Genomic DNA, 23,873 nt, shown 5'->3' with positions numbered 1-23,873 from the left:
CGTGGTGTGTTTGCTTCCAGTTTGGATATCTGATCCTAATACCCATATCCAAGGCTGTTTTTCCACAGGAGGTGATAAATGACAGAATCAGATACGTCCTTTGGCAAGTTTCCTCTATGTGAAAGTAAAACCTTGAAGAAGGCCATTCCGAAGTATGAAAATGTATGGGGCAAAGGCATGGCAGGATACAGCTTGGCAGGAGTTTTATCAGCTCACTGTGGTCTGAGACAGCAGTGAAAAATCTCCACTGGTGCCTCCCATACACAGGAGAAAGAAGGATAAATGTTTCTAGAGAAACTTCTCATGATTAGGAGTGACTGAAGTTAGAAAACTCCAAAACAGCTTTTGAGATGCACGGGCAACGCTGCTGTGTTGCTGACAGACTTCCTTCCCTGATATTTTACTGAAAAAAGTTGGCTTAAAAACCAAATATTTGATTGCATTTTGAAAAAAAAAAAATGGTGAGACTTCCTTTGCTCTGTGTGCGATTGCCCGAGGATGGTTTTCAAAGCTGGTTACTGGTAAGTGCAATACTAATTTAATTGTACCGTTCTTGTTTCCATCCTCTGCAGCTGTCCCTAGTTTCTCCTCAAGAGAATCCTAAGTCTTACTGGGTAAGTCTGTTCCTCATTATGCTTATACTCAGCTCATCGAGGGACATAAAGAAGAGCATCTGACAGAAGATTTCAATTGTAGTGGTGTTTACAAGGTACAAATGCATACGCTTTGGCATGTAATTTGTGGATCTCTGGTAGGCTAATGTGTTGAAATAGACCTACTAATCACACCTTGTTGTTACTACCAGTATGTTTATTGTCTGAATTCCTCAAACCAAGAAAGGTGGGACATTAGAAATCAGAGGATCTTTTTGATAACTGCTTGGGATTAAAGGCTTAAAAGATGGAAAGCTGTCATGTACCATGCTGGTAGTGCCGGTGCTGTTTCTGCCTCTTGAGGAAAATGTTATTATTAGAATCAGCACTTTTGTTCTCTTGCTGGTCTCTCATCGGAGTTCTGGCCAGTTCTCTCTGCATTTAACTTCTGAGGTTGCAGACTGAAGTGAACTGGCTGGACGCCGTATGAAACAGCCACGTGAAATAACAGTAGGCAGCCTCGCATTCTGTTGCTCTCTGTAGACAGGAAGCTGAAGAGTTAAATTGTTTGATCCGAGTTACGAAGCCTTTCTCTGACGTGTGATATAAACCACTACCATGGTGTCAGTTCCACTTTGGAAATTCACAAATGTTTTGATGGGTGCCAGTGTGCTGGTTTAACATTCCCCCTGTGCCGGAGCCAAGCAGTCCAGTCATAATTGTAACAACATGTGTGCTGGTCAGAAATGCCAGGAGATGATTTTGGTGCAACAGAGGAATTGGATGGTTTTTTTTGCTTGTTTTTCCTTGAAGGAAACAGAACAGTTGTTGGAATTGAGTCTCTTCAAGCTTTGTACCTTTGCAGGGGCTCTGCTGCTGTTAGAATGAATCAAAGGCAGGTGCACTGCCCGCTCAGCACAGTGCATCTCTTCAGAAAAGTGGAGAACTGCAAGATTCAGATTAAGCCAAGAGCAGGTAGGCAGATTTTTAAGTGAGGGCCTGTTGTTTGTACGGGTAGAAGTCTGAATATGAGACACTGGACACCGTGGTAGGGGAAATGGAGCAATATCTGACAGTACGGCTGCAGGGCTCAGCACAGGGGGCTCGGTTTCTCCTGTGGCAGTGCAGTCGTTTCTCTGTTGGGCTACAGCATTTCCACTATGGGAAGAAGTGGAAAACACCATTGTATGCCACTGTGAGGGTGTTAAGGAGTACAATATAATTGCCCTTGTTGCAGCTTGGCCAGGATGTTGGGATTAACGCTCCTTCCTCTGTCAAGAAATGTTTAAATGAGCACAGGTGGCCATGGCTCAGACAAAATAGCATAAGCTCCAGCAGTCTAGGGTTCCCATGGATGTCTAGTGTGTGGTGTAAAACACTTGGACAATCCCCAGTTTGACTGTGTATCCATAGCCAGCTGAAGTTGAGCTCTTGGGAGGCTAAAGAGAATGAGGGTAGACTAGTGAGAATAGTTGGGTACTGCATTTTGTGACAAGCATTACCAAGAACTTGCTAGATGGGACTGCTGATAGGGAAGTTATCCTATTCAGGGGAAGTTCTAGATCCAGCAATAGGGGCAGAGTGCTTCCAAATTGCTCTCCATGCTGGGAGCCACTGTTCTGCATTTTTTTGCTTAGCACTGTGGGATCGTAGACATTCTGTTCTCTGTAAAGGTTTGAACTTGAATGAAAACCCCCCATGATATGGGTTGTCCCAGCCTGGCGCCTGTTACTTTATCAGACTCACCTTGTGTGGGATCTCAATAGCTCTTAGTACTTGTGTGTGCTTCTGTGTAGGCATGGTGGCTTGGGATAACACAAGCTAAAACATCTCTGTGCTCTGCTCTGATGCATGCCATTGCTGTGTGTAAGGGTACGTACGGTGGTTGAGAGCTGAATATGATTTTTCAGTGGGCCCGATTCAGCCTAGAAATCTTACGTTTGACCCTTTGGTGTTGTCCCTTTTCTAACTCTGTGCATATAGGCAGGTGTGGGTACAAGGGACAAAGGGTTTTGCCAGTGGCAGTGCAGGCACAGTGTAGAGATGTGAGCTGGTATAATGGAAACCACACGCTTGTTAAGTGCCCTGTTTAGGCTTGTCTGCATGGTCCTATTAAAGCGAGTGTTGGCTCCTTTGATGGGACACGAGACTGGTTTCCTTCATCATTTACCCTGATTTATGTCCCAGCAGCAAACCTGTACGTCAGTGGGGAAAGACCAAGTAACGAGAGAGGTTAGCCAAGCCTCACCCCCTCAGCATGGCAGGACATCAGATCCTTCAAATCCTTGCCTTTGGCAGCCTGTTAGTGACAGGGTTTAAATCATGCCTTTTAAGATGCAGGTATAGACACTAAAAAGCTTGGGCCTTTCTGAATTAGGGCCTGGATTGTGTAGTTAGAGTCATTTTCTCAATTAGCTAAACATAAATCAGTATAACGAGGCGCTTGGGAGCATTGGGCAGGTTTAGTACCTTGTCTCTCCTGCCTCTGTCCTTACTGCTCCCACCTGGTTATTTGGCTGATGTGCTGGTGATTTGATTTTTCCACACTGCCAAAGTTGAGCAGTGGGTTTTAGTGTCTGTGCTGGTTCTCACACCTGGCATGCGTGTGTGTGAGAAGTGATAACTAGGAGCAATTGGTCTTGGGCAGTAAGATTTATGTGGCATCATCCTTCAAGAGCTCGGGACAGTGTCCTGTTGAGTAGGAAATGGTGGTTGGAGGCATGAGTGCAGAAGATGTAGCAGCAGTAGGGATGCCTTTCCAAGTGATACCCAGAACTGGAAAGCACTGTGTGCTCTCCAAGTTATGACTCCCTTTCCAGGCCTACGCCATGGAAGAGCTGTGCTGCTTTCCAGAAATTGATGGATAATGGAAAAGGGATGGCTGCTGTGCTGCCACATTTCAGCCCTGCTCAAGTGGAGTGCTGGGATCCCTCAGAGCAAGCATCCGTGTTAAAACTTGGACTTTCCTCACAGAAAACAATTAAATCCTAGGAGCTGGGAGAACCTGTTTTGTGCCTTGTGATGATCCCATTGGAGCAGATACAAAAAATTCAGTGTGAAAACTGCAGTGCTAGGGATGCCTCTTCAGTCTCTTGCATCTTGCAGAGTAGGGGAGAGGCTGTGCAAAGATAGCTGAATAAAGGAGCACAAATCTCTTCACCCAGACCAAGCACGGCCTGAAGCGGCAGCCTTCCCTGAGCGCTGGAGCTGAAAAATACCCAAACCAACCTTGATTGCTTTGTGTAATAGAGGTGAATCAGGTCTGACTTTCCCCAGGCAGAAATTCTTGCTCTTTGCTGAAGCAGTTAGCTGTGCTGGTGATGCATCTGAACAGATGATTGTCTGGTGCAGTCCTCTCACGTTGTTATCAGTGCTTAATCTGACCCTTCAGATGTCTGAGTGAGCAGTAATGGGTCTTTGCTGTGATCCGTGGATGCTTTGAGAGTCCAGGCAGTGGGTAGCAGCAGCTTGCTGTTGCTGTGACTCCTCCACGTGGATGGAGCTAGCTATCCTGCAGATGCTACCTGAGCAAGCCATGCTATCTTACCCCCTTTTTTACTGCTATGTAGAAGTGTCACCCCTAAGGCTATCACAGCCATCAGCACAGCAAGGGGTACTCACTGGAAATGTTTGTTAGCTGCATGTGGTATGACTGAAGAGTCACAAGGTGGCTGTCCTTCAGATTGTCAGTTTGGGCAAGAATCTATGCAAGCTCTCTGGAGGGCCGAGCTGTGAGCCTGTGCTGAGCATTCTCACTGCGTTTACAACATGAGCTGAGGTGAAACAGTTGTCTTTGCAGGCTCAAATGACTTTTCTAGTGTAGACAGATCTTCTCTCCCAAGGATGGGTTAATAGAATTCAGACATCATCTTTTTTTGGATCTGGATTGGGTTTCTCAGTAATACCCACAGCCCCGCATCACGTTTTGGGGAGTTTTGTAGCTGCTTAAGTGTTGACTCTTATTGCTGATTGTGCATGTTCCATGCTGCTGGTGTCCTAGAGGTTGTGTCTCTGTCTTCACTATCACGTGAGCTGCAGCTGGTCCCACATCTTGGTGGTTAGTTTCATGGCAGAGAAGATAATACTATTTGGCATTAGGATGTGCTCATAAAGAACTAGGTCCATTCCAACTTTTTTCTAGCATGCTTCTCTGATCCTCCAAGAAGAACATCTTGCAGCTGTTTAAAAAGCTAGGCCTGGTTCTCTGCAGGATTTTCTTCTTGCCTCCAGATTTTTGTTTAATGTCTGCTAAAATACCACTTGTTTTCTTTTCTGCTCTCCTCAAATCAAAATATTTAGCCATGTACTTTTCTCTGTGACATCCTACTGCATTCCCCCCCAACTACTGTGGAGTGTCCATCAGCCTCACTGATGCTAACCAGGTCTGCAGGAAGCCAGCACTGCCAAGCAGGCAGGCTGCCACTCCTTGCCTTGCTCAGCAGTCTGGTGTTGTCAGTGACACAGACCCTCTGTGAGTCTTTTGGGGGTGATGCTCTCCCTTTCAGAACCTGAAAAGGTATTGGAGAATGCTTTCTTTGTCTTGAAATTTGCAGGGTGTCATGCTTGGACATGCATGATGCTGCCTTGTGGCCTTGACATCCATAAAGCTAAATCTGCTTTTCATACCAGGGAATCATGTTGTGCTTTTCAGTGTCTAGTCTGTCTCCTCTGTCCATATTTCCCACAACGGTGAAGTCTCAGACCCTCACAAGCCACCAAGTTTTCTTTTCAGCCAGCTTTACTTTCTCTTCCCAGCAGCTGCTGAGTTACATTCTGGACCTGTTTGTCCTGCAGTCTAGGCTCAGAACTGAGCAGGAGGTGGGTGAGCACATGGTGGTACTGCAAGTGCTTTGATTCACAGAATCAATACTCAATAGAATTAAGCTCGGAGCCAGCTTCAGCAGCCCAGATTCCCACTGTTTGTCCCACTTCCAGGCTTTCAGGCTACCCATGTTTCACCTTACAGACTTGCTCTCAGAAATTTTTCCTCTCACTTGCCATGTCTGAGACCCCAGAGGAGGCTGTTTTGAGTTGGTCACCTCTGGAGAGGTGACAGATGATAACCCATCTGCACAACCCTGGAGAGAGCCAAGGGGAGACTTCCTGATGGGAGCGAGGCCCGGGGAAGGCATTTGGGATGGCTGCCATCCACAGGCACATCAAAGGTGCAAATGGCTTTTATCAAGAGGCAATAAAACTTTAATCCAAAGCCCACTTTAATATATTTGCCGCATATTTAAAAGGGAACTGATTTCAGAAATGCTTTCGAGAGTTTGAAAAATTCTCTAGACCTGTGTCTTACAAGTGTCTCTACTCTGGAAACCTGATGGTTTTGTTTTGTCAGTCCCAGATGTTCAGGACTGGTGACTAAGGAGAGAATGAGAACCAAAACCATTTCAAAATCTCTTTGAAATCTGGGCATAAGTAGTGTTGGGTTTTTTAGGTTTGTTGGTTTGGGTTTTTTTAGCTCTAAGCCTCTGTTATCTTTGTTGTTTGTTTGGTTTGGTTTTAGCAGATAACATCTCCTCAGACAGAGGGTGTGAGACATCCTCCATTCAGTTGTCAGAAGTCCCCCAGTCCCAGCTCAGTAAGGCCAGAAGACACTGGCTTTATAACCTGCTGCATTGCATGCCTCTGCTCTGGACCTTCAGGCAAGCCCTGTTTTACCAGAAGAAATCTACCTTTGGTGAGGACAGCAAGAGAAATTCCCTTGCGAGATCAGAGGAATTGTAGGCTTTCTCTCTCTCTCTTTTTTTTTCTCCCTTTTTTCCCTTCTTCGCTGGGAGAACGTAAAGATCACAGCTTTCATTTGGAAAGGGCAAGTGACTTTCCCCTGCTATAATACCCAGCAAGTGTTGAGAGAATGTGGTTACATAAAACCATATTTTTAATACAACCGACAGACTGTCTTGAGAGCTAAGTGTTTTTTGACAGTTTTTATGCACCTGTTAATTCAAAGCTCTTAACATGTGCCAGTTAAAAAGAGCTAGGCACTAAAACATCCAGCCTGTGGACTGCAGGGGCTCAGCTGCTCACCAGAGCACCAGGAACCCGTGCAAGGTAGAAATTTAGCTTCTCTTACAGGACAGACTGGTACATGACTAGTTCACTTCAGAGCTTTTGTTTCCCACTCCTGCTTGGCCTTGGAGATTCCTGTTTCTCCTTTGGACCTGAAGAACAGCTGATGTTTCTTTGGGTTTCTTCACTTTTCCAACCTATTGTAGTTATCAGAACTAGACGTCTAAGAAGATAGAAGAGAAGCACTGGCAATAGCTCCCTAGGCTCCTCTGCTGAGTTTGTGCCTCCTCCTTTTCTAATGAGGTTGCTTCTTATCATCAGTGCCAAAGCAGTCATTGGCAAAGCCCAGATGGGAGCCTGCTACTCAATCCTCTGTGTTCACTCCAAGCAGAGGAGGCAAGTTGTCTCTTTACGTACAGCTTTGCCACTAGTAATGTAAGATAAATCTGGGAAGTCCTCCTGCTCTACATTTTCCTTTTCTCTTCACTCCTTTAATATCATCTAGCCTCCGGTTTAGAGATTTTCTCAGGTTCTCTTGCACCCTGGTTTCCCTCACCCACTTAGGGCTTTTTCCCTGTGCCCCATCTATCTGTTCACATCCCCACAGAATTCTGGCTGGCTGTTCATGCAGTGGGTCACCTGTTGGCCTCATCCCTGTGGAGAAAAGCTTGGAAACCCAGCACAAACATAACCAAAAGATTAAAAAACTCAGAAGGCAGAAGCAGCAAAAACAAAGAGGCTTTGAAGACTCTTTTTTCAGAGGCACTGATGCAGGAGTTTCTGTGGCAAAATGAGGTTGAGCATTCCACTTTGATTTTTTTTGCTGTAGAAACTTTATCATCAGCTGATAACTGCACTGCTACCAGGAGATGCTGCTTGTGGCATCTCTAGACCTTTCCTTGATCTCAAGGCCAAGAGGTACAATGATGGTCTCTACTGTTAAACCCAAAGGTCTGGGCTCTGGAGAATCAGGGGACAGCAGAGAGGTGAAATCCAGGGACAAATGTCCCATGGAAGTGGAGACATGGGTTAGATGGGGAGGAGAACTGGGCTTGGCTTCTTACGCATGCCAGACCTGTTGGGGTGTTTCAGTTAAGGTATGGCATCGATTCTGAAGGGCAGGGGAATCCAACACTGCTGGGTTACAAGCAGGCAACAGCTTTGCTTTTTTGAAAGACCAAGAGCAAGGGCTGTCTTACTCATCTGCTGCTCACAGCTGTTGGCTGGGATTTTTGTGTTGGATAGCTCTATGTAATGGTGCTGAGCATCAGTGTTGTCTCGTGCATCGCTGCCAAGAGGCATAAATCCCTTTCTCTGCAAGTTAGGTTTGAACATACAGATTGCTTGCTTGAGTGTGGGAAAATTCATCAGAATAACTTCTTGGGACTTCATTAGGATCTGTGAAGGGTGCACGTGAGCTTGAACTGGTATGAAGTATTTTTTTAAAGCAGGAAACACTGGGTGAGGGCTTGTCAGCCAAGCATCTGAAAGGGCAGTAGGTGGGGTTAGGATTCCCACATCATTAACGCTCCGTCCGTGTCTTGCAAAATTACCTGACAGGACAAATATGATCCAGATCAGGTGTGTGCACACTGTTGCTTTGTGTTGAATTAACTAGAACACGCTCTTTGGTGTTTATATTGGCTTCATCTTGTACATTGGCTGCAGGAAGACATATGATATCCCATCTGGCATAAATGCTGTTAGACTGAAGTTGCCCCATAACAAGTCAGAGGATAAATTTGACTAGGCAGAGGGCTATATACTGCCTCAGTGTTTTGCTGCATGAGCTCACAGCAGTTTTAATCCTGTCCTGGGTGCCATCAAATAAAACTTTCTGTCTTGTGTAGTTACACGTGACAGTTTTAGGGATGCTTCCATGAAGAAATGTGAACTCCGATCCCGCTGAGAGGTTACGTTAGTGTTACAGTGATTTCTTAGATTGCTCCTTCAGTAATTGCTCTGTGCCTACTTGGCTGGTAGAATGTGTTTTCTCAGGGTGCACCTTCAATGCCAAGCAAGATTAAGGTGCCAGTAGAGTGACCTCCTGTTGTAGAATCATAAAGTCAGGAAAAGATGTCAAGATGTCCTCTAGCTGATAGCTACAACCACATCCACTCACTCTGTCAGATAATTGTCCAGTAGTTGGTGCACACTGGGTGATGAAAAACTTGTCTTTAAGCAGTTTACCTCAGAGTCTAACTCAAATCTGCATTGCTGCAAGTTAAACCTGGATCTTCTTGCCCCATTAACTGAGTTTGAGGAGAACAGTTTTTTCTCTTCTCCAAAGCACAGCCATTTCTCCATGTTAACCTTTAGAGCATTTGCTCAGCAGGCTCTGCAGTGAGGCAGAAAGTGAAGCATGCATGGTGGGAAGCATCCAAAACTCGTTCAGTTCTGCACTGAGTTTCCAGCACTGATCGAGCCATCTGTGACTCATCTTCGTGCTTGTGCGTCAACTCATGCAGATAGCTTCAGAGCACTGAATCACTGCACACACACATGGGCAACAGCACCAGGTTTCCTCATAGTTGCACTCATGAGTGCACGGAGCTGCGATGCACCAAACATTCATAACAAAAGCATGCTGATATTCAGGGCTATATTCAAGCCCTTAAGCACGCTTGATTTGCAACTGCAAGAAATAATAATGAGAAGACTCATTCATCCTTGCTGAGAGCCCAACTACTTTTGAAAACAAGTTGTCTCTCCATCTGATTTAAATTGGAGAGAACCACTCCATGTCCCAGAGCTGTGATTTTATCACCTCTTTGCCAGCCAGAGTACACGATGACAGATTTCTCCATCAAACTGAAGAGCAACTTTTCTGAGAGATCTCCCAGTTTTCACCCATCTGAGTTGCCCTGACATTTGCTTAGCATCCAGTCATCCTCTGCTGCAAAAGTAAACCAGATCGAGCTTGGAGGCTCTTTCATTAAGTTCAGAAGATGTGTAATTTTTTTTAAGGTTGCTTCTAACTGTATTCAGTTACAAGCACTGCTCATTGGGTAAAATGTGTAAAACTCATTTAAAATGCTACAGAAGTTGTATTAATCGTGGGGCTTAAAAGTGTGCAGAATAAAATAACGTGGTCCTTTTTTTCTGGCTTCTTGTTCTTTCAAGAGCTTCCCGAAAAGCCCTTCCCTGTATTGGTGATCTTACAGCCAGAAAGCACTTGGAAGAAAGGTAATGTGAACGTGACCTTAAACAAATGACAGCAGCAAAGTATTTGAATGCCAATGCACTTCTCCCAGCTGCTGCCAACAACTTCATTTCCAGGGCAGATGCTGTAGTTGATCTCTTGGACAAAGTTTTTCCTTCCTGCAGCCATGTGACATGATGACAACAGCAGTGTGCAGTGATTCCCTCTGCCCAAGATTTTCTGTTGCAGACCTCATTCTCCTCACTTCAGCTCTTTATGAGTCAAAGCTGGAAAGCTCGATTCCTTCTGAAATCAAGTGGCACGCTCAGAGTATGGCTTGATCTTGGGTTGGAATTTCTCCCCATCATCTTTTGAAGAATGATTAACTCAGATCTGGAGCAGGCTTCTGCACAACAGCAATTGCCCACTCTAGAAGGAAAGTGAATAGCCAGAGCTGCAGGGAGAGCTTTACTCACCTACTCCTTTTAAGGTTTCTGGCCAGCCATGTTCTGGGGTGAATGGTTGTGACTTTGGTGGATGAAAGATGCTTTGTACTCTAGTCACATTCAGATACCTGGTGGGAACGACAAGGGAAAGAAACAATTCACTTCATTTCGAACCAACACAGCCTTAAAAAAGAAAAATAGAATAGAAAAAATAAAGAAATTAAAAACAAAAACAGAAATACTGAGTCAACCTAGGACGTGGTGTTTGATCTGAAGTGCAATGTTCCATTTTACAGTTGTTGTTTTTTTCTAGAGTCAGGTTTTTCAATAAAACCTCCAAAAGGTTCATTTCAGAAACACCTTCATGTAGTCAACCTCCTTCCTTTGAAAACACTTTGGTATGAAATGTTTTGAAGCTTAAAAAAGAGCCTCCTGTCTTAGGGTTGTCGGTTTTGTTTGTTTTTTTGGCAAAAGGTGCTTGTTCAATTCAACCCAACTTTGTGAATGGTTTCTGTCCCTCTGAAGTGAATCTCTGCTCAAAGTCACTCGCTGTATCTGTGAATCTGCCGAGGGCAGAACGGAGCCTTGGAGCCAGGGAGGAGAACCCGGGCCATCCTTATGAAGGAAACGATTCAGCTCTGGGTAATCAAAGCCCAAGCCCTGCTTCCTTTCCAAGGGGATCCGGATTCCCCTTGCTACGCATAGCCAAAATTCCCATTGTCTCCATCAGGAGTTAGTGCACGTCCTGACACCGAATGAAGACAGCATAAGAGCAAGGGTGGAAATGGTCCCAATGCCTTTTATTGATCCGCTTCCAAGAACAAAAACAAGCACGAGGCACGAGGTTTCTTTTCAGGCACTTCCTAATGAGTCGTGATGATCTAATCCAACCCAACAACAGTGAGCAGCCAGGAGAGCACTGCTCCGAAAGGGCAGAGGAGTATCTGCCAATGCAGCAGCTCTGCAGACGTGTGAGGCTGCTAAGCTCCTAATCCCATGTCTTACGTTTATGAACTTTCACGCTAGTGGGATATAACAAACGTCGAGCCCAAGGATGTTAATTACTCAGGTCCTTTTTTTTAATTGATTAATTTATTTAAATTTATTTTTTGAGAGGAATTTCGATGGAGTGTAACGTTCTAAATTACAAGGTGTGAAATAAACTCTACAAAACTTACAGCTTTAGTGGAGGAACTCCAAAATCAAATAAAAATGCAAAACCACTGATGAAGTCCAATTTACTGTAAAACGCGCTGGATCGTGGTGTTCCAGTAATTTTTTTCTCTTTTTTTTTTTCCCCTACATACTTTGGTTAAAATAATTTATATCCGCTGCAGTGTTTATGTACCTTAAGCTTTATTTATTAAAGGATATGTATATTTCAAGCCCGGTTTTAATGAGACATGCTGAAATCTGTAAGGTACAGTGCGACTTTTGTTCTAATCAGCACTAAATCTCTCCTCTTTACTTCTTCTGTGTTGAAAACATTCATGTTGGGAGGAAAGAGCCGTGTGCATGCGCGTGTGTATGTATTTCAGGTACATATAAATATATACATGAAGTAGCAAGCAAGATTTATTTCTTGTTCTCTGTCATCGGGGCAAATACTCTTATCATCGTTCAGTCTGAACACTTGTAATCACACATGGGTTTTTTCCCTTAGTGGTTATTAAAACAGGACAATTGCCCTCTTCTTTCTTAGCCAAATTATTGATCTGCTGGAGATGGTGCTTGAGTCAGCTAAAAAAGTGCTTGAGAGTTCATATCAGCTTCAAGGAAAGGAAGAAAAAGAAATCCAAGTGTTTGAGATTTCGTACTGAAACAACGCTCTTAAACTAAAGCTAAATTGATAACAACAAAACAATTACTCTGGAAACTTAAAATCTCCTTAAAGTTATGATTAAGTGATGCCTTAGGGATGGGATGTTCTTTGGAGGAGCTGCTTTGAAACTTGCTTTGTGGGTTTTCTTTCTTGCAAGGCAATAGGAATTATTTTCACTCAGGTAGATGATTTTGAATACTGTGATTTTGTTAATGGCTATTTCCATACAGTATCAGGAGAAAGCTCTACAAATTCTGTTAGGTTTTGGGAATTTAATTGATCTTAAGCCCTGTTTTCAATACACTGTGGGAAGCCTGGCTTTCCTCAGGATAAGATAAAGGGTATTTAAGTGCTTACTGGGACACAGATAGGAAAGTGGCTGTGCTGATGCCCTTTTTAGTGCCTAGAAAACGGTACTCAGGTTCCTAAATCCCTGTAAGTGTAGCACATAGTACAGATGTTCTGGGAAGTGACTTTCTTTCCTTTCAAAACTGTTTTTGATGAAAGGTCCTCTCCAGCCAATTTTTTGTTTCTGTCCAATGAAAGAAGGAAATAGAAAAGACTTTAAGGGTGCCAGTCGCAAAGAGGGAAAAATAAAGTTTGGATGGCTTTTAAATAAGTGGAAAATGGAAAAATTGTGGTTAAAAAACAAAACAAACCATCTTTGGTGGGCTTTTGCCCAACTGCGTGCACTTCAGAGACTATCTGTAAAGCAGGGGAGGGTTCAGGTCTGGTGAACTGGATGCCCTCCCCGTTCTTTCTTCACTTGTTTATCTGATGAAGTTTAAGACACGAGCTCCTAGCAGAGCCAAGGGAAGGCTGGGGGCAGAGAGGGACACTTGTCTCTGTTTCATGGGAAATGTTTGCTTTATAGATGTTGATATCTTTCTCAAAAGTGAACCCCAAAGCACAGCAATGGCCAACCAAGGAATGTAATGGGAGAAACGCTAGGAATCAGGGAGCAGAGTAATAAAGCACAGGTTTGTTCTGTAACAAATTCCAGTGCTTATGGGACTTTTTTAGACATATGGAAGTCCATTTAGGAGGCAAATTGGTTGCAGCCGCTGATTCAGCACCTATTGGAATCAGTGGAAATGTTTCCATTGTCTTCTGTCCTGGAGAAATGCAGTTTCTGTCCTTCCTTCCATCCCTAGCCCGTACTCTCTCTGCAAGCCATATGGAATTCATCTCCCTTTGAGACATATAGGAGAAGGGGCTTCGGCTGTTCAACAGCACGATGTAGCTTTGTGGACAGGAATGGTTGATTTCTACTTGATTGGTCACAAATCAGGTAACCAACGCCTTGGGTTGGAGATGCTGGCTTTGCAGGAGGTATAGCTGGGTGCATCTGGCCATCCTGTGGCAGGGCTGAAAGTGGCTTTAATCACCTCAGCACGCTGTGCTGCTCAAGAAGAACTTGGTGGAACGAGGGTCTGTGTTTTGGCAGATTTCTTCATCAAACAAGGAAAGAGAGCAGTGCTCACAAGCACTCTCATTTCTCATAGAATATTCATTGCCCACTTGCATGATGAAGACAGAAGTGCAGACATCAGGATGAGGACTTCACCCGTTATGACTCTTTGCTTCCCTGCTCTCTTTCTTCCCTGTCCTTTGCATTTGCCTTGCCCCTGCAATGCTCTGGGTCCCTTGGTGTGACCCCCTGTCTCCTCCTCCCGTTGGTGGTGGCAGTCCCAGGGCCACCATCACCTCCAGAGGAAGCACGTGCGCCAGCAGGAAAATCTTCCCTGACAGTGCTGTGCTATCAGCTGGCTCTGTCCCCTTCTCTGCTGAGCAGCAAGTTTCGCAGCAATCTTCTCCGAGCGTTCTGGACAATGAATGTGTTTCTTGCCATGTAATTAAATTATCCACTTTAGAAAGAAAAAGATGTGGTTTTGTTCCCATTACAAAAACAAACAAACAAGGACTGATATTTATTACAGGCCAAGGCTACTCAACAAGTGTTTTCTGGAGCTCTAATAAATTGCTGAAGAAAGTTTACAGCTGAGCCCTAAAGATGGTTTAGTTTTCCAAGTGGCTGGGGTGTATTTATTTCCCATTTTGTTAACCCGCAGCATGGAGAACAGCTCAACGTGCTCTTTCCCGGGTTCAGACGGTGTCAACTCCAACTCATGCTCTTCACCCCAAAACAGTTAACGGCTTTTTAATTAAAACCATGCCAATTATTCATTATTCAAGTTCTGAATTTCTTTTTCCTTCCTTTGCACTGTCTGCTCCTTGGATTTGCTTCCAAGAAAATATTACTAGTAAATAAAAAGCGAGCGAAAAACGTCAGCCACACACCCAAAAAACGAACAAGGTTGAAGGTGTGAGAAGCAAAGGGCAGGGCAGGTTGGTGGCGACCCTCCTTGGTGGCATCTGGAGAAGAGTGGGCACAAATAAGAGGTACAGGAAGCCCTGAGGGCATCCGTCTCAAGGCTCTTAAGACTGCAGGAGGAGAGAGGAGACCGGCCACCGTCAGGGAAACCCATGACATGCAGTTTTGGGGTCCCTGTCGTGTTTCAGTCACGTTGCCCCAGCAATAAGAAATTCAGCAGTCGGGTCCAGGAAACCTCATCCTGCAAGAGATTTAGCTCAGTGTTCATTTTAAACACATCATCTGTGCGTGAAGATGAGCGTGGACGGATGTCCCCGAGGGAGCAAGGCACTTACATGCAAGTTGTTGTTAAGCACTTGCTTAAGTATTTGGCTGGATTACCAGGCTGGTATCGAAACGTTTGCATTTGGAGAGAGACCCCCAAACATGAGAAAGCCAACTGTTTTCAGTTCATTACAGGGCCTGCCGGTGACATCATGCGTTTGCAAGATGGGAAAAAGTGTTTAAACGAGATTAAAAAGAAAAAAAAGAACCTAAACAAGATGCAGTTTTAATGACCACTTACAAAGGAGATTTATGGGCGTGCATAAAGCTGCTTTCCACGGGAGAGGGACTAAGCTTTTAACAGTTACCTTCCTTTGCATTTTTTTCCCCCTCTTGCAATATAATACCCGCAAATATTTGTGAGTTGTGACTGTGCTCCGAAGGGTTAGTCCTCTTCCAGGAGGGAGAAAAGCCGAACTGAGTGGTGCCAATTTGTCTGCCCAGACTCTGATTGTGGGAGGCTTTTTTTTTCCTGCAGGGGAGAGAAGCTGGTGGGACGCTTTCTCTCTGCGGGGTTGGGGATATCTGATATCCAGCCCAAGAGCAGCGCAGCAGACTGAACTTTCATCTCCAGCAGCGAGGGATTTACCCAAAGAGAAAAAAAAAAGAAGTTTGTGGAGAAAGGTCTTTGCTGGATTTGCAGGAGATCTCGGAGTTTCTGCTGGGGAAATGAGGGCCATTCGAGCGTCTGATTGTAGAGAGCATGGATCTTTATAATGTGCACCGAGTGGGGCGGTGGGGGGAGAGAGAGAGGCGATCATTTGGAAGAGCGGAGGTGGTTTCAATACATCTATTTATTTATTTGAGTGCCCCGGGCCCTGCCCTCGGCCCGTCTAGGCCAGGTATCCAGTGACCCTTGCTGCTGATTAAAGTTCCCGGGTGACCTCTGAGTGCTTTTGTTACCCTGCCTGGTAATAAAACCCCGCTTAAACGCCTGGCTTATCCAAACCCGTGGCTCCTTTGGCAGGGAGCTCCGCAGCCAGCTCCTCTGACACCCTGAGAATGCTCAGCTTAGTCCCAGTTTAGCATGCCCTCTTTAACTGGCCAGGAGGAGATCCTGGTGCCCCCACGTCGCCATGCCACACCATTCTCATTGCTGGCAACCCTAAGAAGAGCAAAGCCGTGGCATGAAGAGCTGCCCCCAGCTCTTCCCTTGCAGGCTGGAGATGAGGAGGTTCCCTCCCTCCTGGCCCCTCTTCCACTTGGTGGAAAGCTTGCAGATGAAAAATAGGAAATGAGTTCTCTCCATTGCCAGCTGGTGGATTTGCTTGGCATCTCTGCTGAAAGCGAGGTGGCAAGCAGTTGACGCTCAGCCTGTCTTGAAATGTGAAAATTGGGCGTTGCAGAGACAAACCGGTGAACAAATCTCCACTCTGCCTGTCCCCTCATCCTCCTGTGCTTTCTAAATGACAAGGCAAGGGCAGGGCCTCATCCGAAACTGGCCATGAGAGGTTTGGGCAGGGCAGATTTTACAAGCAGAGATGCCAGCCCAGGTGCTTGTGCACCTAAATCTCGTTCGGTGCCAGTGTTGTGATCCCTAAGCAAGTTCCCAAAGCTTAGCAGTTATCACCACCATGCACCAGTAACAAACCACCTCAGTCTGACTGGAGATGTGATAGCGCTTCCAGGAATGACTGTGTGTGATGTGAACTCAGCCCCTGATTCAAAATATTATGCAGAGGAATAATAAATCTTGGTTTTAAATTGCTGCCCCACTTAAGCTTTGATTAGACTCTGATGGTCTGTTCACCCTGGAGCTGCTGGTATTAATCTGCATGCTAAACCCTAATTATAAACTGCTCATGGCATTTCCAGATGATATCAAGATGTTTGGGATTAAAAGAAACCGTGATGTTGAGTTTACAGCTTAAAATGACCGTCGACTACCTGGTCCCCACAGATCTAATAACACAGCTCTGCGTGGGGGGGAGAGGAGGAAAAGAGGGAGATTCGACCCGAGTGTGTAGCAGTGGGGGAGAGGGCTGCCTCCAGGCTGGCAACGTGTGCACACACACGTGTAAGGCGACACACCTACACATACACACGTCCTTGTGCAGGTGCCCTTTGTTTCCAGATGAGCCTTGTTCTCATCCAGCCCTGAACGGAGCTGCAAAGAGAATTTTGTGGCTGCAGAGCTCTGCTTTGGCTCCCCAGCACCACAGTACTGGCAGAAGAGAGCTCAGCAGTGGAGATACTGCTGGGGATGGGATGGGATGGGATGGGATGGGATGGGATGGGATGGGATGGGATGGGATGGGATGGGATGGCATGGCATGGCATGGGATGGGATGGCATGGGATGGGATGGCATGGCATGGCATGGCATGGCATGGGATGGGATGGCATGGCATGGCATGGCATGGCATGGCATGGCATGGCATGGCATGGCATGGCATGGCATGGCATGGCATGGTATGTGCTTCACGACAGCACCTTGCACAGTCAAGCCCAAGGACTGCGGGACAGTAATAAATGGCGTGTGCATTTTGGTTCTGGTGTGCTCCAGCTCTGAGTATTTCCTGTGGGCTGCAGGATCCTTTGGAAGGTTATTAGCTCCTGTTTGATGTACCTGAAAACTTTAACCAAGGTTATGGCTGTAGGTGCTGGGAAAGCCCTGTTTGGACAGGTGCAAAGGTGAAGGAAACATTTCTGAAGGCTTATACCACACTTGGATAGCCCGTATTATTGGAGCAGAGTAATAGCAGTGTGAGATGTGCAATATATATGGCCTCACTCAGAAGCTCAGAACATGTCCTTCATCCACTCCCTGTCCTCATCTCTCTGACTGTTTTTTGCTTATGGTCTGGGGCTGCTTCGGACCATCACATGATGAGTCTGGTAGGGAAATGCTTCCTGCCTGTCTGATCTTATCCAGGTTATGAGCCGTGCCAAGCTCTGAACACAGAGATAATACAGCTGGCCAAAAGTAGCCTCGGGTGGGCTGTTTGAAAGCCTGGTCTCATAGGCCACGAAAAAATGGGCCCCAAGCCCTCCAGCTGTTTGCCATCCCCAGGCATAGAGGTGGAGCTAAGAAGCTCAACTACAGCTGGGGCTGAGTGCGACCTGTTTTCTGCATGTCAGAAGGTCCTTCTCCCATCCCACCCATTCCCTCAAGCTGTGCCTGATGGGCAGTACCATAGGATACCCTGCTACGCTGAGTACACACAGAGCACCCTACCGACTCCTAGTGGGATTTCTTCCCATAGATGAAACATCCTGGAGCAGGGTGCACCAAACCTGGCTCTGAGCAGCTGCTATGTCTACATTGCTCTTCTGTGGGGGCTGTGTGTATGGGGAGCACTCATGGCTCATCTCAGGGTACTAGCTCAGAGCTGAGCCCCTTATGAACTTGCAGGAGAGGCTCTCTCTTTGTAGCAGATGCACATGTGCTCGTGTGCCTATTAAGAATGATCTCTTCTCAGAAAGAGTGGTGAGGCACTGGCACAGGCTGCACAGGGAGGGTGATGTAGTCACTGTCCCTGGAGATATTCCACAACTGTGGAGATGCGACACTGAAAGATGTGGTCAGTGGGGATGGGCTTGGAGATCTGAGAGGTGTTTTCCAACCTTAATAGTTCTAGGATGTGGAGACTCACAGTACCCACATGCTTTCACTTATTGTCTTTCTGGGGCACCTGCTGGTATTGGGTTGGGTTCCAAACTCTGAGACTGGGAAAGGGTTTTTTGAAGGATGCCCTTGGGCCAGAGGGCATCTAAGAAATAAAGGGAGATCCTTCTTTGCCCGGACGTCGGTGAGGATATCAGTGAAGGAAGCACAGAGTTGCTCTTCTGTGTTCTGTGGCTTCTGCTGTCACCCCCACAGCAGGGGCTGCCTGGGGGTCAGAGCAGCCCCTCCCCAGTGCAAAGTGGATGGATGTGGCTGGAACTCCTCAGCACAGCTGCCATGTCAGCTGCAAAACTGATCAGAAGGAGAATGGGGAGAAAGAGGGCAAAACCTGTCAAGACAATCGGTCCCTCACTCTAACACCCATCCCAAAAAGAGTATGCAGCAAGGCACTGCTGTGTGCACAAAGATGCACACGCAGTGTTTTGGGTGTAAGTATGCCCACATTTGTGCATGCACAGCTTCACCCCAGTGCCTGCCCTAGGCAGCTTTACTCTGCCCCAAGCTGAGGACAACAGAGCCCTGATACACTCATTTGGGTCTCTGAGACTGCAAAGGGTAAACTGGGACTGGAGCGGGGGCCTGAAAGCAAACTAATGATGAAACTGTCTCCTCCATGCCTGTGCCTTAATTAAATGCATGGAGAGGCTCGGGGAAGCACATCTGTTTTCAATCTGGAGCCCTTTGATGGCATCAAATGTTCTTTCCCCAGATCAGGGGGGATGGAAATTCTGGGCTGGCTGTGGCAGCACTGAGCCCAGGCTGCAGGCACCGGGATGTGAGGATCTGGGGGGACCTGGTGAGAGTGTGCCAGCACCGGCTCCCCTCTATGCACCCACAGGGCTGCCCTCGGGCCCTGCTGTAAAGGCAGAGTGCTGCCTGTCCTTCTGCATGTCTGCATCACCAGGACCTGCTGGGACCTCGGCTGCAGAGCTCTGAGAGGTCCTCCTCCTGTCTTTCAGTCTCTGTTGCTCTTTTGCTTTTTTGTCTGACTGTTGCTGGATCTTCCCCCCACACCCCCCTTCTATTTTGCTTCATTTTTTTCTCCTTTTGCTGCTTCTTGCCTGCCTGGTTTCTCACTTTCTGTTACACTTTTTCTTCCTCTCTACTTTTTTTTTTTCCATCTCTTTTCTCTCCCATTTCTGTCACCTTTTCATCCGTATTTCTCATTTTCACCCTTTCTGCTCCCCCCAGGGCCGTATCCACCCTTTCCCCACTGACCATACTCCCCCGCTCTCGCACCCCTCTAAAGGAAACAGAGAGCCGCTTCTCCCTAACCCACAGTGGAGGGGGGGGCTGCCCAGTACCCCCCGCAGCCGCCGCTCATCCCGTCCGGGGGTGGGGGGCCCCGCTCCGGTGCCACGTCCCGGCGGGGCCGCCCTCCCCGGGTACCCGACGGGGCCGCCCCCACCGTTTGAAGTGCGGCCCGGAGGGGCGGAGGGAGGAGAAGGAGGGAGGGGAGCGGAGCGGAGCGGAGCGGCCGGGCGGGGGAGGCGGAGGGACGGGGCGCACCCGCCCCAGCCGTCCCACAGCCACCGTTCTCCTCCCGGCCGGCGGCAGCTCCCGGCGCCCCGAGCCGGCCTCTCTCTCTTCCCCTCCGGCATGTTTTAAGGCCGGCCCTAGCCGCTCTCCTTTGGGCTTTCCTTCCAGCCGCCCTACCGCCGTCGGGTCCCCGTTCCCCCCGCCCTCGGGCCGCGCGCTTCCCCCCTCGAAGGGCCGGCGGCTGGGGGGGGGAGCGGGGGCGGTGGGCGCCGGGGGGGGGGCGAGGGCAGAAAAGCCCCGCTCGGCACCATGGCGTCCAGCTATGCCCACGCTATGGAGAGGCAGGCCCTGCTGCCAGCCCGCCTCGACGGCCCCGCCGGCCTGGACAATTTACAAGCCAAGAAGAACTTTTCCGTGAGTCACCTGCTGGACCTGGAGGAGGCGGGCGACATGGTGGCCGCGCAGGGGGACGAGGGCGGCGGCGAGCCCGGACGGAGCTTGTTGGAGTCCCCAGGGCTGACCAGCGGCAGCGACACCCCGCAGCAGGACAGTAAGTGCGGGGACAGCCCGCTGCCAACTGGGGAGCGGAGCGGTGGGGTCGGGGCTGAGCGGGACGGGGTCGGGGCAGAGCATCCATCATCCCTCCCTCTGTCTCTCCTTTCCTTCCTCCGTCCGTCGATCCATCTCTCCATCCGTGCCTCCGTCACCCGTGTGTCCGTCCGTCCATCCATATGTCGCCCGTCCCGTCGGAGCCGCACGCAGCTCCGAGCCGAGTCCCGCTTCTTCCGGAGCCGTCTGCTGCGGGACCCTACAGCCCCCGGGCGTGGGGCAGGGGATGGGGATGGGGCAGGGCAGCCCGTCCTAAAGGGCAGCAGCGGGGAAGGCGCGCAGGCTTGCGCGGTATTTTCCGAGCGCAGCGTTGCGCTACGGGCGAGCCGCGGAGGACGGGGGTGAGGTAGGTGTGTAACCCCTCTCCTTTCCCCCCACGTTTCGGTTCAAAACGCGCCCTGGACGCGGTTTTCGTTGTGGGTCGGGGCTAGCAGCAGCCGCTGCGGGAAGCGGAGCGCGGCCAAGGACGCGGGGACCCTTCCGAGGGCTCGCGGTGTGATTTCCCCCCCAGCCCCGGGAGCGGACAAGCTGCTAGCGAGAGGCGAAAAAAGTGAAAAGGGAAAAACGAAAATAGTGATTTTTCGTTCCTTTTTCGTTCCTTTTTCGTTTGGTTTTTGTTTGTTTTTCGCCTCTCGCTGGCGGCAGCTGTAAATAAACGAGGGGCACCGCCGCGGTGCCGGCCCGGACCGGGGCAGCCATCCATCCCTAGCTGCAGGGAGCGGACCCCACCCGTGCCCCCTTGCCCCGTCGCTGACTTTCCTCTGGGTTCCCGGACTCCCATCGCCGCCCCGAGCCGGCTTTTCTCGGCTTCTCCGGGCGAGGCTGAGGAAGAAATAACGCTCCCAAAAAGCGACGTTTCCCACCCCGGGACCCCCGAGCTTCAGCGCGGTGCCCGCTTCTGTCCTGCGGAGGGGCAGCGCCCCGGGGCGGGTTTCCCTCTGCGTTGGGGACGGGAGCGGATCGAGAACCGCTGGGAAACCGCTTTAAAAATGTCCGTTCCTGGGAGCCGGCAATTTGTATTTAACCGGGCCCCGGGTTGCTCAGCCCGGAGCAGAGGGGATGCGTTTCCCCGCTGCCCACGCCGCTCTCACAGCGTCCATATCCATATCCCGGTCCAGGGATGTGCTGCCCATCCAGCGATGCCGAGCAGGGGGCAAAGTGCCCCTTGAAATCAATCAGGAGTTCTCCGAATGCTGCGAAAGCTTGGATGCCGTTGCGGTGAATTAGAAAGTTTAGGAAGTAATTTAAAGTAAGCCAAAAAAGAAAAAGAAGAGTACCGTGGGTGAGTTCTACCCCCCTCCGTGGGCAGAGCTGTCATCCGGGCTCTGCCGCTGTTTTCTGGTGTGGGATGACTGTGGAATACTGAAAATGTTCTTGGAACCTGGAGGGAAGTCGACGTGCCCGCTGCTGCCCCAACCCGGGTGCTGTTTGTCATGTCAAATTATGGGGGAAATGGCAGAAAGTTTGATCCGGACTTGTGAGATCGGAGGAGCTGCGTTACCATTAATTCGTTGTAAAGGGGCAGGGGGAAAAGCGTTTCTCCTGTCGAAGAGGAGGGAAAGCAGCATCTCTGGGAGCGGTTCGGGTCGTGGTACGTGCAGGGAGAGCTGTCAGTGCGCGACGGGATTTCATCAGCGGTGCTGCGTTGAGTTCAAATCGCAGCCCTGCGAACCGTGGCTGAAAAGCTGCTAAAATCCACGGCGAGCATCCGTGCTGCTGCCCTGCGGCCGGGAGCCGGGTGCCTCCTGGTTGCACAACCACCTGATAGATGCTAGCAGGGTTTGCATCGAGGCCAGCTGAAGCCGGGGTGGAAACACCGTCCCAGTTGAGCAGGGAGGGCTCCCAGGGCTTCCCAGCGAAGGGACACGGTGCCTTTTGCTGGTGGCAGGAGCCTGGAGGTGGGTTCCCAAAGCTCGTGGTCCTGAGTAGGATCCGTCCTATGAGCACGGAGTTAGCAGCTTGTTTTGGAGAGGGCATGGCGTTTTTGCCATCTGCTTTTTCTTTTTCTTTCTTTTTTTTTTTCGGCTTGTTTGTTTGAGTGTGACTGTTGACGGCTCGTAAAATAGTGTGGAGAGCGAGCGCGAGCGGCAGAAGAAAAATGGGTCCTGCCCTCAGTTCTCTTGCGGGGAATGAATAAAACCCCACTTTGATCCAGTACGTGCTCCACTTCTGCGTGCTGGAATTATCGCTGCCACTTAGTTTCTCTTGGATACAATGGGGGGGAACCTGGGGCTGCGCTTCTTTCCCAGCCCAGGTTGGGCTGCTGGGGCTGGACCGTGCTCACCCGGTGTGCAACGGGAGGGATGAACCAGGGCAGGGCTGATTGCATCGCCACCTGAGCTGCCCACTGCCCCCCTGTCTCACTGCTGGGCAGTGGTGGGCAGGATCCTGAGCTGCAGGATGCCCAGCTGGTGTTGGTGCTGTTAATTACCCCTTTTTAATTGGAGCAGGTGCGGTCGCTACAGGAAGAGAAAACGATTTGTGTAAACGTCGGGTTGTTTCTCCTTTCCTTGCTGGTCTGGTGCCTGTGGTGTCGTGATGCTTCCCCACCCCGTGCAAAAAAATAACCCAAACTGCTGGAATTGTTATGAAGAGAGGAAGAGCTCTGCCCCGGCTCTGCAATGGGAAGAGTGGTTCGGGGGCTGCTGAGGTACGCGGGGAGGGAACAGCTCGGCCATGGGGTTTTTTATAAGCTTGATTTCTCTTGTAACACTGAGGGGCTCTTCTGTTTGTGAAACACAGCCCTTATTGGCAGAAGTTGCTCAGACTGAGGTGGGCAAAGAGTGGGAAGGAGCTCACCTCGCCACGAGTGGAGCAAGCCCGCGGTGCCGCCACGAACCCGGCTCTCCCTCCCCAACCACTCATGCAAAAACTGGGGATGGGTGTTATTCCAGTGTGTGGTGCTTGGGCGTATCTTTGTCGTCCAGCTCTCAGGCCCGTTGCTGCATCGTCGTTTGGTTCACTATCACCCGCTGTTTGATATCTTTCTTCGTCTCTGAATCCCGATTTGAAACTGGCAAACTCTTTAGTTGTTTGTTTGGTGTTTTCTTTTCATGTGAGCACCTTGCTCTCCTGCATCCCTACAAAAGACGCCCGTACAGCTCAGTCACAGAGTCCTGAAGAAAAGTAGAAGGAAACCAAAGAATGGACAAAAATGGGCAACTTACTATTTTTAACGTGCCATCCCCCCCCCATGGGGAAGGGCCATGTGAACGTGAAGGAGGGAGCTGGGTGAGCCCGCAGGCGCTGGCCGTGCTGCCCTCCTTCTGATGGACAAAACCAGACTCGTATTTGTTTGCGCGTTTCACTTCTTTTTATTGCAATCGGATTTGCTTCCTGGTTCTCATCGCCTCCTAATTTTGCTGATGGCGTTGGTGTTTTCAATCCATCCGCAGACGCTTCCAGCTCCTTAATTTGGAAAAAGATTTCGCTGAAAGTTTTTACTTCTTTATTATTTTTTTTAATCCCCCCCTCCCCC

The 23,873-nt window shown here is 48.8% G+C and overlaps 1 protein-coding gene across 2 annotated transcripts in view; it reads left to right on the top strand.

The window, feature by feature from the left end:
- The first annotated feature begins 19,967 nt into the window (after positions 1–19,967).
- Positions 19,968–23,873, top strand: part of PRRX1 (paired related homeobox 1) — a 29,944-nt gene continuing 26,038 nt past the window's right edge. Inside the window, exon 1 of one of the 2 annotated variants that reach the window (XM_065743509.1) lies at positions 19,968–20,336. In XM_065743509.1, the coding sequence (XP_065599581.1) occupies positions 20,096–20,336 (241 nt within the window). In that variant the 5' untranslated portion in view covers positions 19,968–20,095. The remainder of the gene's footprint in view (positions 20,337–23,873) is intronic. The other variant, XM_065743499.1, reaches the window with a different exon arrangement.

This window comes from Cyrtonyx montezumae, unplaced genomic scaffold (genome assembly GCF_038088225.1).
Source record: "Cyrtonyx montezumae isolate F1298 unplaced genomic scaffold, pur_monq_1.0 scaffold_1, whole genome shotgun sequence".
Lineage (NCBI taxonomy): Eukaryota > Metazoa > Chordata > Aves > Galliformes > Odontophoridae > Cyrtonyx > Cyrtonyx montezumae.
Note: the sequence above shows the minus strand (reverse complement) of the source record. Positions and strands in the feature narration are given on the sequence as shown.